The sequence below is a fragment of the Thunnus maccoyii genome, chromosome 7 (genome assembly GCF_910596095.1).
Source record: "Thunnus maccoyii chromosome 7, fThuMac1.1, whole genome shotgun sequence".
In the NCBI taxonomy this organism is placed as follows: domain Eukaryota; kingdom Metazoa; phylum Chordata; class Actinopteri; order Scombriformes; family Scombridae; genus Thunnus; species Thunnus maccoyii.
In genome coordinates this window covers 30,128,027-30,144,320 of record NC_056539.1, presented here as the reverse complement: position 1 = coordinate 30,144,320, position 16,294 = coordinate 30,128,027, and the positions used below count along the sequence as shown (strand labels likewise).

The 16,294-nt window shown below is 39.7% G+C and overlaps 1 protein-coding gene across 1 annotated transcript in view; it reads right to left on the bottom strand.

The window, feature by feature from the left end:
* The window catches only part of gmds (GDP-mannose 4,6-dehydratase), a 196,868-nt gene that overhangs the window by 165,731 nt on the left and 14,843 nt on the right, over positions 1-16,294 (bottom strand). Inside the window, exons 2-4 of the mRNA XM_042417598.1 lie at positions 15,659-15,703; positions 13,518-13,605; positions 12,421-12,530 (exon numbers count right to left, since the gene is read on the bottom strand). Coding sequence (XP_042273532.1) covers positions 12,421-12,530; positions 13,518-13,605; positions 15,659-15,703 — 243 coding nt within the window. The remainder of the gene's footprint in view (positions 1-12,420; positions 12,531-13,517; positions 13,606-15,658; positions 15,704-16,294) is intronic.

The window sequence follows — 16,294 nt, the reverse complement described above, 5'->3', positions numbered from 1 at the left end:
ACCGTCCAAACGATGGAAATCGACTGATATTGCAGTAATGGTTTTAAAACTAACACATGAGCTCATTTTAATATAAAAGTCATGTTTCAACAAGGTATGTCACACTTACTTAACACATACTTACAATTTTTTAGTATTTCTTTTTGTTATCTGTAATTTCTTTTGCAATAAAGCATCTCTGCAACTTATGTTCATACTGTATTAAACTTGTATGTTACATAGCAGGCAGGTGTTTATGAGGATTAACACTCATATATATAACCTTTAATATATGACCTGATGTTGCAGGATGCAAATGCATATCTAATAAAGACAACAAGACACACATAATAATAAATGTGAGATATTATAAGTATATTACTGAATCTATGTGGTGTGATGTGTATATAAAGTGATATTCTTATCTAGTGTCTCATTACAGCTGTCAGTCAAACAAGGATCAGTGCTGATTGATGAATATGAAATTTTCATTGTAGTTTGCAATGTTTTAATTTTAATGAAAAAGAGACAGACTTGATTAAAAAGGCAACTTTCTTAAAATTAAAAAAAAAAGGCTTTCTGGAGATTTTTCTTTACCCAAATACATTGTATGTTGTGAAGTTTGCCAATAAGCTAACAGTGTTTCTAAATGACTTAATTTGATGACTTCAGAGCTGGAATAACAGACAGAGATCCTGGTACAATAAACCAGATATAAACATTATTGTATCACATAAATAAATGACCAACAGATACAAAGAAAACAACTATGATGATTATCATTAAAAATATAATGATAATAAACAAATACATAAACAACAAAACAATGACTATACAAACCATATCACTCGGTATGATGCAGTCTTATCAATAGATCCACTTAAGAAGGTTGTTTATACAAAGGGTTTTGATCCATTTCTTGATTCAAACTCAGATATACTGAGACTAACCAGACAATTTACAGTAAGTGGACCATCACATCGAGATAATGATAGAATATGAGTTGATTTAATTAAACTCCTGATAAGATTTTGGTGTTGTCACTACATGTTTTCACTACATATAACGGTTCAACTGGTTCATTCAGTCTGAAATGTTCCAGTTTAGGAAAATGTGTTCCCATTTGTAGTGTCACATGTACAGAGTTCAAGACGATCTTCTACACAAGTAAATATTTAGATATAATAAGAAGCTGAACACCACAAAAAACTTGAGACTCTAATTGTAGCTTATAGGACTAATTATCAGTTTACACAAAGGCAGATAAAGAAGAAATCTCTTAATCCTCCTTCACCGATCTCACGAGCAGCAGAGCTCGAGATAAATCATTACAGAACATCCAGAGTGACGCTATAAAGCTGAGTATTATCACCCTGGAGGACATAGCAACGGGAAGATTGATGAGTTTGATAAATATTTAGCGTAATCACCGGTTACCGTCTTCTCCCGTCTTCTGACTAACTACACAAAACTAATTAAGCGCACGGTTCCCGCTTTGTGTGTTTGTGGTGAGTCTTGTATCGAAACATGCTACGGGCTACTGTCAGTCACTCATCACCGAGATAAAAATCCAATAAACAACATGAGCGGAGACAGAAAAAGAGTGAGAGGTATAATTGAGAAGGAGAGGAAAAAGACTGCAGCACCTGAAAACCAACAATTCATTAAAATACTGCTTATAATGTCCTCAGTGACCACATTTTACTAGTTTTCTTCTCTTTCCTGTCTAACTTTCAAGCCTATTGTTCCTCTTGTTTCTTTTATTTCTTTCTTTTTTACTAATTTGTCTTAAAAAGCTGAGAGCAGACACTAACAGAGAGGCAGGAATCATGCTGAACTCTCAATCCAGAGCTGTAATGGGACCCGCTGACCTGCAGAGGGCGTCGTCCTGAGTTAGAGTCACAGGAACTACTTGCAGGAAAAGTACTTAACAGATGTGAAAGTGACTTTAGTTTGTGTTTGATTTGCAGATTCAGGGAGATTACGCTGCACATTTTCTTGGGGCTGCGACCATTACTTTCATCACGGATTCGTATGTTTATTATTTTCTCGTTTAATCAATTGATTGCTTTGTTTAAGAAAATGGTAGAAGATTGTGAGATTATAGTTTCCCCCAGAGCCGGCAGATATCAAAGCATCAGTACAAAACCCCCGAGATGTTCAGTTTACTGTCGTATAAGAGCAAGAAGAACCAAATACTCACATCTGAGACGCTGGAATCAGTGAAAAATTAAAAATAAATATGGAAAAATAATTAAAATAGTTGCTGATTCATTTTCTGTGAATCTGCTAATCGATTAATCAGCTGTTCCTTAAGGATTGAAGTTTCTATATGAACTGGAGTAGTTAATCTGTTACTTTTTGATTATTTCATTAAGTCTATTAAATGTCAGGAAATAAAAAGAGTTCCCAGAACCAACGGTGACGTCTTCATGTTGCTTATTTTGTCCGAACAATAATCCAAAACCTAAAAGATATTCAATTTACATGGATATAAAACAAAAAAAATGATATTTGAGAGGCTAAAACCAGAAATATCATGATAAATGATACACGATTAATTATTAAAACCATTCTTAATCAAATAACTGATGAAATAAACAGAACTAATATAAGGTACCACTAAAAGATATGAATCAAACCACTGGATTATTTGTGTTCATTTTGTTGTTGATGTTTATTTTATCATGTCTTTTTATTGCTCTGATTAATAACTAAGCTTTAAAACAAGACTGGATTACTTTTGATAAAGTTGCATCCAACAGAAGCAGATTTTAGTATATTTTAATTTAATTCTGACTTGACTGAGACCTACTTGTGTTTATTACCTGAACTGAGTCCTGGTTGAAACTATCAGGGGACTGGACCACAGTGGCTCACTGCTGCCATCTATAAATCACAGGTGAAACTACATCTGCACCAGTTTGTTTTGGCTTCTGTGTGTCACACGAACAAGTCAGTTGATCTGCAAGATTTGGGGTTTTGATTTAAGATACAGACTTGGATGCGATCATATTTAGCTTTCTGATACTATTTATTGACTCAATGTATTTACTTAACAAACCTCAGAAAGTCCCCCCCCCCCCCCCCCCCCCCCCCCCCCCCCCCCCTTCTCTCCCCTCTCTCTCCCCTCTTTCCCCCGTCCCCCAAACTGCATGTTTCCATGTGTTACAACCTTGCTGGAAAACAGAAAAAGAACTGACTCATGAGTGGAGCAACAAATCTGACCCACAAAGCACGACCGCAAAACATTCCCTGACTCTGAATGAGGAAAGTGCAGGCTTGTTTCTCTTGGCAGCGAGCGGCCTATTCTTAAGATAAAGTTCACTTTCGACCCATCTAGGCGACGCAGACTGCCTCGTGTGAAGGCCTAACCTTTCAAAAACAGGGATCGGCCTGCTCAGGGAGCCGTTCTGACCGCTGACTACCAGGCCACCAACGCAACACGGTCCCTGTTTCTGCTCATTCAATGAGAACATGTGGGCACAGAGATTATACTGCATCTCCATTTGGGTAAAAAAAAAAAAAAAATCCTGAAAGGCAATTTTAAAACAATGGAAAACATGGCACCTTAAATACACACAAACCACACACATGCAGCTAATGAGTCCTATGAGACAGAAAACACACACACACACACACACTTCAATCGGGGAATGCGATAATTCGATTCCAGGCGTGTTTTTATCCCACAGAGATACACACACACACACACAGAGAGCGCTGCGAGCGTGCCACTGAGGGCTGATTGGACGGCGTTTATGTAAACACCAATCAGAGAGTGAGTAAACCCGGCCAATGAGCTGTTAAGGAGACAAGACCGCTCATCATTCACGGAGGGGGTTTAGAAACTGATCGTCGCTGTCTGGCGGAAACCACGTTTTCTCTCCGACACTTTATATGAACTGAGGAAAAAAATCTTGTTCTAAAGGCTGTGTGGCAATGAATTTTTGACATAATCTGAAGTTTTTTTGTCGGAGACACAGGAGAATGAGGGATTGGCTTTTGTGAAAAGTCTTCTTCTCTAAAGGTTTTCATGAACTAAAGGAAAACAGTCCTGCTTTAAGCTTTGTAACAATGCATTTTTGAGGTATCATAATAGGTTTTTTTTTTTGGTTTTTTTTAAAAAAAAGGAATTTAAAGCCTAAATAAGCCAAAACCATGTTTCTCCAAAATGTTTCATGAATTAAGAAAAAAAAAAAAAAAAAGCTTGAGTGATGTGTTTTTGAAGGTTTTTATTATCCTTAGTAGAATTTGTTTGTCCAAAAAAAAAAAAATCTCATTTGTTTTTTCCAAAGCTTTCAACCACATCTTAAGCTCTTCTGCAGTTTTTCTGCTGACATTTTGTCAAATGACTGTCCCTAAGGTCAAAAATGAACTTTCAATCTCAAAAAAGAAAAAGTAATGTTGACTAAATGATAGTTGCTGTCCTGTGAAAACTATTATGTTTCTACAAATGTGAACTTTTACACTTGACGAGCACAGATATCATCAGTCTGTAAACTTTCATTAGCTTAATCTTGTGAAAATGCCTTTTTTTTCATATAATCCAATCATTTTTTTGAATTCTGATTCTCTTCTTTTTTGGATTTAGCGAACACTGTGTGTAAAAAAAAAAAAAAAATGCATCCTCAACAGTTAGAGGGCAAATGAGGCAGGAAATGATGTGTCCAAACACACTACAATACCCTCTACCCACACGAGTCAAAACAACAGAATCGCATTGCTAACACATTACAAGAATTGCATAACATGCCCACAAACTGTATTAAGTGGTGGGTATTACCGCCTGCCTGTGTGTGTGTGTGTGTGTGTGAGAGAGAGTAAACTGCTGGCAGGCTGCGCCGTAGCTTGCTTTAGGACTATAAACGCATCAACACACCAAGCAAACAGTGTGGAGCTTTGTGGGGAAACAGGCGTGTTAAATCCTGTGTGCGTCTCTAGCGTGGGAGCTTCTGCGAACCCGGATGGGGGAGAGACCAAAGGGTAGAGGAGAGAGAGAGTGAGAGAGAGAGAGAGAGAGAGAGAGAGCTGGGGAGAAGATAATGGGATGATGATAAGTCTTTGAGGAGGAATTCGGATATGGATAATGAAGGATATAGATGAAGGAAGTCTGTCTCCTGAATGCAATCTGCGCTTTTGTTTTCGAAAGCCATCAAAAACAATGAAGTGGAAACCTACTGCTGCTGCTGCTGCTGCTGCGGTGTATACCCTCTCACCTCCCCGAACTGTTTCCATCTTTTCTGTCTCTCTTCTTAGCTCCCCCCCCTCCCTCCCCTCCCCATCATCATGTCATTTTCCTTGTCATGAGCGAGGTGTGTTAATAATTCAGCCCGTCTCCCCCGTGTGACTGCTGTGACAGCTGCAGGTGGGAGAACTCGCACAGAAAAAAAAAAGGGACGTTGAGCGTTTTTTTTTGTTTTTTTTTTTATCACGGCTTTCCTGTGAAGCGCTTCAGTGGGAGAGCACAATGGGATCGTGTTGAACCCCCTCAGATGCAGAACAGATTACTCTGAGCAGTCTGTAAGCACTTCCCCATTTGGGTTCGTTGCTCATGCATATTTCACTAGAGCACTTTCCAACGTATTCAGCTCTTATTATTGTCAGGAAGATGCATTATTCATGAATTAGGCTTATTCCGGCATTTGGTTCCCTTTCTTTTGCTATTTAGTCAGTTTATTGCTCAAGAATGGGTTTTTACAGTTTTTTTTTTTCAAGCACGTCTTAAAACAATAGTCAGGGGCCTAAATAAACACTGAAACAGGTTTTGCTTGCTGTAATCCTCCTGTCCTTCCTGTCCGTACTGACCATTAGAAGATCTTACAATGTCCAGTCTTCGTTTTGAGCAAAAGTGGAAATCTTCCACAGTTCCAGTCTTTTTTAGTTCCTGACAGACAGTGTTTTCCTGTTCAGCTCCAGTGGAAGGATCATAACAAAAAGAAGGAAATTCGGTTCCAAAAAGACAGTCGTTTTGAAAAACATCTACTTTATTTGACTAATTTGGACGGCAGAGGCCTCGTATCAGCTTCAAATAAACTTTTGAACACATGTGTGTACAGACGGAGGACTGTTTTTTCTACCCCATCACTTCCGTTGACAGTGTGTTATGAAGGAAGCAAGAAAAACATGTTTCAATGCTCATTTGTGCACCTGACTATTGTTTTAGGACAGATTTGGACTTAAAGTATCCTTTAAATATTGTTACAAGAACAAAAACATGAAAAATCATCCCCATATCCTTGAGATTTGGTATTTTTAGCGCTTCCTGCTAAAACCTTAAAGGACGACTAACCCTAACCCATCTGTGTTTTTTTTCTGGGGTTGTTTAAATGGAAACACCCACTCAGCCGTTAACAAAAAGCAGTGAGCCCCCCCCCACCCACCCCCCCCACCCCACCCCTCCACCCCACCAACCACACACACACACACACACGTAGTTCACTGTCTTCCTAACATACTCGCTCGCTGTAAAGATATAACCAACCAGATATATTATGAGCGACGTCGCAGCGCTGAGTCTGAGCGTTGTGAGATGTTTATATCTGGAGCAGTTTACTGGCGTGAGGAGAGCTCACAGTTTATTTTTTAAACTTTGAGCAGCAGCAGCAGCAGCAGCAGCAGCAGCAGCAGCAGCAGCAGCAGCAGCAACAGTGAGTGCTCCATCTGTTTGTGTCTGCGTGTCTGTTAGCACGTTTAGCAGAGCGGCGGCAACAGTGAGAGCTCAGTACGTCTCTGTGGCTACTGGCCGGACTGGCCGGGCTGGGCGGGCTGGGCGGGCGAGGTGGTTTATACCGGTTTATATGTTGCAACGTCATCGTGTAGGAACCTACGTCAGGTGATGTGGGGGAAAAAGTTTTTTAGAAGGGCTTAGAGGAAAATGGGCTTTCGACGCTAAAACATACGTAAATTTCGGATTTGAATACCAATGGAAGACTACTGGGAAGCTACAGAATGATGTAAAAAACTATAATATAATATAACAACGGACCTGCCCTTTAACATACACTATGTAAAGCAAGGAACACATTAGATGTTCCAATTTGAAGACCACCACACAACATGAGCCTCTTTTGCTTATTGAAGCCCATAAACTTCAAATATCTCCAATACTACATCATTCTGAGACTCGTGTTCATGAAAGTTTCTGACCAACAGCCTCTTCTGAGTACTGATGACAAACTTTTCAGTTGTCTATAACTTTAGTGTTTCCTCTCATGTTATGTAGAAACCAAATGGTTAGTTTTAGATATTAGATTAGAAACGACACAGCTTTGATAACTGTACAAAAGATCAGTTAGCCGAGTTTGGTCAGAGAGATCCATACATTAGGGGAAATCACTGTGGTTTGATTATTTTGCCACATTAGAGGCGTGGCTGTAAGTATAACGATGTCAGTCCATCCACCACTGAAATATCTCAACAATTGTTTAATGGATTTCCATTTAATTTTGTTCAGAAATTCAGAGGATGAAGCCTTCTAACTTAGGTGATCCTTTGACTTTTCCTATAACGCCACCATAAGGTTTTTGGTTTTGAGTTGAATGTCTCAACAACTATTAGATGTAATGTCATGAAATTTGGTGCAGATATTCATGCTACCCAGAGGATGAACCCTCATAACCTTCTTGATCCTGTATTTTTTTCTGCCTTCCAATCAGGCTCAGCTGTATTTTGTGTTAAATGCTAATTAGCAAATGCTAGAATGCAGACATGCTAAATGAAGTTGGTGTTCATGGTAAACATTATGCTGGCTAGGCGACTAATAATGTCTTTGGAGTATTGTTTTAAGGAAACTGAGCACAAAGGCTAAACAGATAAACTCCTCTGTCGTTAAAAAGACTAAATCTCTCTTCTGTTTTGTTTGCGTGCTGGTCTTTTGATACTGCAGCTGGCTGCTTCTCTGGCCCTCCGGTGTCCGTCCGCTATTCCCTGTCCACCTCCGCCCCTGCAGCATCAGAAAATAACCTTCACTCTGTTCTTTGTGATGACTCTCTACAGCGGAAACCGGCACACCCACACACACACTCCGTTCTCAAACCAATACTACAACTCAAACTCCCTGGGCGAGTCTGATGAACGAGCTGGCTTCAGAAGGGATTCCCTTTAAGACGACGGTGGCAGCGGGGAGAAGGCTGCTGGGAAGGAAGAGAGAAACGCTGAGTAGCCGGTGTGAGTGATCTTTTTCCTCTGTGGCGGGATAGACTGGAAATTGCTCCACACCACCGCTGCCAGTAATCCAGCGGGTTCAGCTGTTCAGAGCGGGCAGCATGTGGTCGAGGGGCTACCAGAGCACGGTTTATTGGTGTAGAAACAAATAAACACAGAAGAACCTCGGACAGGTACAGGGATTTTCTGTCACTCTGAGAGTGAGTGTGTGTGTGTGTGTGTGTGTGTGGCCTGTGGATGATCTTCCATGTGGGAGGTGGAAACAGTCACAGCCTCTGACCACAAAAGGATGTGGAGAGAGGAGTCATCATTCTTCTCACTTTTTCTCCCACTCTTTTCTTTCTGTCTATCTGTCTGTCGATCTTCCTATCCTCACCCCCCCCCCCCCCCCCCCCCCCCCCCGCCCCCCCCCCGTAATAACATTTTCAATCTTTCTTTCTTACTCCATTTCTTTCTTCTTCTGTATCCAGTAAACAAGTTCCTCTGTATACAAGTTTCATCAAACAATCATCTATATCAGTGAGTGGTGTCCGGATTCTGTTTCTAAATTAAAACAGTAATCCAATACGTCATTACAAGACCTGAGAACCATTTTTTTTTTATCTTTACAGTAATGTTGAAATGATTAGTTGATCAATTTAAAAAGTATTACCAACAATTGTGATGACTGGTTAATTTTTTAAGTAATTATCAAATAAAAATTCCAAACATTTGCTGGTTCTAGATGCTTAAATGCTGATTTTCTCAGGTTTATATGTTAAATATTGATATTGACTCTAATGAATGAATATGTTTGGGTTTTGGAAAACCCTTTTGAACACATATGATTGGGCTCTGGGGAATTGTGGTCTTATTTTTCACAATTATTTGATGTTTTATAGGCCATTAATAAAAAATGAATAGATTAATCAGTAATGGAAATACATTAGTTGCAGCCCTGTTTTAAGGCTACATGGATCGATATTTTCTATATTAACACTGAATCAAAATGACAAACAACCTCTGATGTTGCTCAGTGTTCGCTGGATGTGTAAATAAGCAACCACTCCCTAACATTTTTGTCACAACTGCTTTATAAATAGACAAAACTGAGTGTCTGTCTGCTTGTTTTGGAGTTCTTCTGCTCCCTAAAGTGGCCAAAGAATTGATGGATGTAGCTTTGAAATGTCCCTATTCATCCTAGTTTCATTATGACTTCAAAGAATGGTGAAACAATCCAGTAAGAGTTCGGTACTTTTCCTTCATAAATGAGAAAACGGATTAACGTTTTAACAAAACAACGAGCTGATAGTATCGCACGTCCACGATGTGCGGGCCTGCTCATCCAGTTTCACTCAGGGTCTCGAAGAGGACAATAAAAGTGAGTCAGTATGATTTTATGAAGGAACAACTATTTAAAAGCAAAGACTCATGTACACATTACAAATAGCCTTATTATCTATGATCTGACTAAGCTCTTGGCTCCATATTCCCCTTCCAAACCACCATGGTGAAGGAGGATCAGTGCTGCCTGGAGACTGTGTGTCAGATCCCAGTGTGGAGGGAGGGGTGGGGGGGTGGGCGGCGCCGAGAGATCTCCTGGGATCACTGCGGAGCTCCGAGACAAAAGGGACATTGTGGCATAGACTGACCCATCCAAGAAAACATTACTTCCTGTCCCATCAGCTCCAGCATCCTCCGCACATGAGCTGCTCTCTTCCCAGAACTGAAAGTCCCTTTTCTCCATCTTCCACCGGTAGCCATTCACAGCGGTGGGTAAATACTGACCACATGCAGACACAGTTAACTACATTTAGAACTGGCATCCACTGAGTTTCAAAATGACTTTATGGAACGTTAATAGACAAAGACTGTTTGACATTTACTGGATGTAGCAATGACCAAAAAAAAAAAAAAAAATTCAAAGACAAAATTGTTTGTTGAGGGTGTGCCATGTAGCATTTTTTGCATGTGTAAACCCATGAACAACAAATTACACATTCCTTAAATTACTACAGATGATTTTCCGAAGCATAATTCACATTTTTATAGCCGTTTGCTTTCAGGCAGTTTACTGGCTACAACTCCTGTTAGTTATGCTGCTATGAAAATCGACTTAAAAGAACATGAAACTTGCTTAACATACAAGCCAATTCTTCCATTAGTCTCTATTTTTATATTAGCATCAAGTCAAATGACAAACCCGCAGAGAATCATCATCCAACTCTGCAGCCCTACTGAGCTTTTTTAGCTATTTTGGTTTTACAGCACATTTATTGTACGGATCGGTCTCAGCATCTCATCAGTGATGTTTTCAGCAAAAGCAGCAACAAACAAGTACTGATAAACTCTATGCTACTAGTACCAAATGTGAGACAGACAAAATAAAGGGTGGCTGTTGCCCTACACTATTTACCTCCTGGACTTTTGACTCTAAAGCATTAAAAACAATCATTGACCCTTCCCACTCATTGCTCTCATTGGCCTCTCACCCAGAAATATTCCTCTCTCTAACTCTCAGAAGACATTTAATGAGTTGTTTACATGTTGAAAAGATTAGATACACAAGACAAAGCAAGTCTAACTCACTCTTGCTGTAAGCAGCAGAGCATCACGCGCTAAATAAGTAAAAGCAACTGGCACAATTTAGCCACTTGGAGACGTTTTTGGAGAGGTTTCTGGTGACACCAGTGACAAACTAAAAACTCCATAACTCCCATAAGGTTAGGTCTAGAGGTCTGGAATTTTATATAGGTGTGCTTAACAAGATGTAGAAGGTTTATGGTGATTTGCATAGTTCTAGCATAAAGCGTGTCCTAGTTATTGTTATTCAAATATGACTCATTATAGACGAGAGGACCAAAAACACTTTCTTGAGCCGTATTTGAACTGATGTAGTTTTGGTTGTGTTTTAGCCACATGCTAAACAAGCACATCTCCAAAAACTAGAAGATGTCACCTTTCAAATGCCTTATACATGCATTTTGGCCTCACATTTCCTTTATTATAAGCTTTTCCATTTGGGTATGCCAAATAGGCGAAAATTCCAAGAAAGAAATGGTGGATGTTAAGAGGCTACATCTTTGTTAGCTTGTTATGTAGTCTTCTCAATTACATGAAAACAATAAAAAGGCGTATAAAGGGGGACTACAGACAAGCCGACATTTAAACCCAAACAACTTCTCACTCTAGCTTTCCTTTTTCATTCTTTGACGCAAAAACGTGCATCACTTTTCACACTAACAGCCGAGTTAGCACTACGACTGCCTTCCACAAGAGAGACTGTCCGAAAATATGCGCTATTGTCCTCGTATTTAAACGATACTGCATGCCCCCCGCCCACCTCCGCTCTCTGTGTGACAGTCGGCCTTTGAGCAGAGTTGTTTGGAACGACTATAAAACACATTTGATTTCCAATATGTGAACAAAATAAAAACATGTGTAAACACAAAATATTTTGCTAACACATGCTAACCATGACATTTTTTTTTTTTTTTTTATGGTGATTAGTCAGGGCTGGTTATCAGTCACTTTGTTTTGGAGTTAGTGGCCAAAAATTGATTAAAGCAACTTCTTTCACTATTAAAAATGTGATCATTCAGATTCAACGTCAGTACAGTTTTAGTACCACATCCAAGACTAAAGAGTTAGCTGCCGGAAAGCACTGCATCCACAAGCTTCAGAAAATGAACCCAAGAGAAAATGAATACCATTAAAGATGATTATGTTAGCGTGCTCCTGCTATAAAAAGCTGCTCTTCAATAGCTGAATGTCAACACTTGCATATCAGAGTGTCTTTGAACGCACCGACAAGGAGAATTACAATAATAGCCCCTGCTAAAAAAAAAAAAAAAAAAAGCATTATCACATGAGAATAGAGTATCTTCGATTAAAGATGGACCAACATTTTATTAAATGTGATAAATCCTGCTCTGTGATAGGTAACAAACCGATTCAACCTGATCGTCACTTAAAAAGGTCAGCGGCCTCTCCCACCGTGAGTCATTAGAACAGGTTTTACTGTTTATTATAACAGGTGTTTCATGATTATTATTGCATGGTTTCAGATTCACTATGATTACAGTGTGTTGCTGGAACGCATAGTCACTGTTATCAGATTTCTTCTTTGTCTAATCTTCAAAACAAACCCTCTTGCAGTGATTCCGAGGAACCGGAGGTTAGTAAGTTAGTAGTAAAGATGTGTCAGAGAGGTGGTCTTAACTTGGAGGAAAGGCGTGTTGCACAAACTAAAGACTAACTGATCCATGAGAGATGTGGTTCGTGGGATCACGCTACCTTGACGTGACTCTGAGCGCCCAGGTTGTAGATCTCTGTGGGCTTCACTTGGTTGATGATCTTCACCAGACATGTGCTGTCAGTCAGATCGCCGTAGTGCAGCTTCATGTCTAATAGGGTCAAACACACAAAACACATACTGGTTTCTACACTTACTGCTCCTTTACATATTCACTCTTCATCTGGGAAGTTTGTTTTTGATTTATAGATGTCTAATATGAGGAGGGAAAATGCAACAGCTGCTGTTTTGTTTGTGGGCTTTAAATAGAACCAGTAAGGTCTTAAAAAAAAAAAAAAAAAAAATTAGAGCCATCTGATTCTGTCATCAATGTGTCAATTCTGGTAACGGTGATTCCTTGGAAAAAATTTTCAATCAGTCACTACATGTCAATGTGAAATCTGTAATGTTTTCATTTCCAGATGGTGCATGAAGCAGAGCTGCTACAGTCAGGAGGAAGTCTTCCTCCATCAGGTTTTAAAGTCTCTCATTCATGTCGTCCTACAACTTGGATATAAATACAGACTGTCTGTGATTATATTTGCTGCTTGGTTTACTCTTAATAAAATATAAAAATCAAGACGTCATTTTTAATTATAACAACATTACATCAAATGTAAATTAGCAAAGTTTATACACATTTCCCTGGAATTTATTTTGAAGGGGTCAAGACTCCAGCAACACTTATAATAAAGTTGTTCTTTATACTATGAGACCAACATGTGTGACCATCATCAGTGACCACCCGCTGACCCTGCTGGACTCTTGACCCCTTCAGACTTTTCTTTCTCCATCCGCCATGGAAGGAGGTGAAGCTGTGCAAGAAACCCTTACCCTGGAATTTATTTTGAAAAGATTTAGTAAACATGGAAACTTTTTTGATTACTAAATTTGATTGATGAAAAACACTCGTGTTATTTAACTTTTTTAAGTTCGAACAATCGTCAGCTGCATCACACATGTTATGTAATAACAGACCAACCAGTAGGTCCAGCATCATCGTCATCATCATCATCATTATTATCATTATAGATTAAAATGAAACAGATGTTTTTTTTAGATAAAAGCGTGACTCTTCTGGTGTAGACCGGACACTTACTGCCTTCAGTGTGTGTCTGTGGGTTCTGGTAAAGATGTTCAATGCGTCCCGTGTTGAAGGAGCTGGAACGGCGCAAAATACCATGAACCTGAAGTAGAAGAAGACAAGATTTATTCACGTCAACTGTACAGTAGCCTTGAAATACATATTCAAGGCAATATGTATCCAGATTCAGGCTTTAAAATACCATGTTTTCAAGATTTTTAATATAATCACACAATATAAACAAAAACAAGGGAACATTTTTGATACTGTGACTGTTGCTGAATTGACAACTATCAATCCTCTGTGACAGCAAATATTGGATTTTTGGATATATTACACTAATGAAATCAACACTTCCTGCAGCTGCTTCACAGTAAAACGCTTCCAGTAAAGAAAACAAGTTATGCTTGAAGAAATGTTTGAGCAATAATCACTGCTGGAAGCTGCCTAGTTATGTTTGAACCGATGTAAGAAGTTGGCTTATGTGAATCCTCATTTGTGCATTTTTCATCACATTTTTGTCATCGCTTCAATATCGCAAATAAACAGATTCGGTGAAGTAAGCAAGTGAGAGCTTACTGGCGAATCTCCAACACACATAATCAAAGTAAACATCACTTTTCCTGTCCTGATATCGAACCCCTATAATATGCTGTCCTAATTTCGCCTCACACTGAGCTAAGGGAGGCCCTTTATAGAAATCTTTCCTCCTAAGCTCGGCCAATATGCTCATAAAATGTGCTATTGTACTCTTGCAAAACATTCAATAGGAGCATAACTCATCCTGCCATAGAGGAGTTTGACTCGGTATTTCATTTTGTCTAGACGTAAATGTCACGACACCTCCAACACTTCTTCTCTATCTGATTTTAGACAAATTTACGTGATTTTAAATCATTGAGTTTAAGGGGCGTTTTGGTGCACTGGGAGTTTACAGTGCTGATGATCTCGTTGTGATGTCTCCTATCAAGTCCTTCTAATGACCTTTATTGGAGTCCCCATGTCTCTCCTGTTATTTTTAAAGGTCTTAGCTTTATTGCTCAACAGTTTTTTATTTGCTTTTACACAACAAAACATTTAAAAGATGTCAGGCATGATGTACTTTAGAGGCCAATTGTGCTTTATTCAAAGTGGTTCTTATCTTCCAAAGATCTTTGTGCCAATGAAATATTTTTATAGCAAACATTGATACAACGACGTTGTGTCTCATGGCTCCGGCTCGCAGTGTTTTTAACGCTGCCTGTGATCTGTACTTCGTGTTCTGGAAGGGGGGATGTGTGAGGAAGCTCTGCTCAGGGAAGATAACAGGACCTGATCCAAGGGGAGTCCATTAGTGGGAGGACGCTGTGCCCTGACCTCACTTCCTTTATTCACTGTGCACTTCCTGCCTGCCTGTACGCTCCTCTTTAATGCCACCGCATCACTCCTACCCCCCCCTCTCAACATCAGCATCCCCAACCTGGATCTAGTCTACTTCCTCTCTGCTGTCTCTAAGGCAGGCAGCAGATGGCGAAGCTGACCAGGCAGGCTGCGATGAAGGTGTGTGTTTGTGTGTGTGTGTGTGTGTTTTTCCTCCACATTTGAGGGGGAAATGAAATCATGCAGCTACTGTCAGGAAAACACATGAGCTCTGGTGCAACATGTGTGTGTGTGTGTGTGTGGGTAACATGTATAGGCTTTTCATGGGTGTGAAACCACCGCTGAAGCCGTACCCAGCCTCTGTCAGTCAGAAACATCCTGTTAATCTCCACATGAAAAACACGTTGTGCAGCAGGTGAATGTTAGCGACCTCACTCCTCATACGGCCACATTATAACAGCCATTTCCTCGTTAACGGTCTGACCCAGAGGTAAAAGGGTCAAAGGTTAAAAGGCACAGTGCCACACAAAGGGGTCTTATCGGGCAGGGGGGGGTTAGGTGTGAGTCACTCTTCGTACGAATCTGACTGCCATTACGTTACATCGCGATCCCTCAGGAGTTCCCACGCACTGCTGCGGCTGGATGCAGCTTATCGAGGGAATGTCGCTCTGCGTGCGTCTGTGTTTGTTGGCGTTGGTGAGTGTCTGGATTCATTTGCGTGTACGTGTGTGTCTACACTTCCAAAAGGGCAGATTCTTGGTGCAGTCTGGGTTTCGCTCTCTCTCTTTCTCTCTCACCTCGTAGCCTTTAGCGAGCAGGAACTCAGCCAAGTAGGACCCATCCTGCAAGAGACAGAAGATAAGACGAGAATCTGTTAGGCCTCAGAAGAACGTTGCAGATACACAAGTGTATGGTTCAGACATGCTGATTGGAATTTACTGTATCCACTGAATCACAGTAGGGCTGCAACTAACAGTTATTTTCATAATCGATTAATCTGCCAATTATTATCTAAATTATTCAATTAATCATTTGGCCTATAAAATGCCAGATAATAGTGAGAAATGCCCGTTCCCACAGCCCAAGTTGACGTCTTCAAATATCTTGTTTTGTCCGACTGACAGTCCTAAAGCCAAAGATATTTAGTTTACAATGATATGTGGCCAAAATATAGTATACAACTATCATTTTTGTCATTTTGTTAAGCAACAATGCCAAACATTTGCTGGTTGCAGCTTCTCAAATGTGAGGATTTGAAGCTTTTCTGTGTCAAACATGACAGTAAACTGAATTTCTTTGGATTTTTGATCAGACAAAACAAGACATTTAAGTGACCTCAAGATCTTACAAATTATTTTATAGACTAAACAATTAATTAATCGAGAAAATTATTGTCAAATTAATCAATAAAGCAAATAATCGTAAGTTGCAGC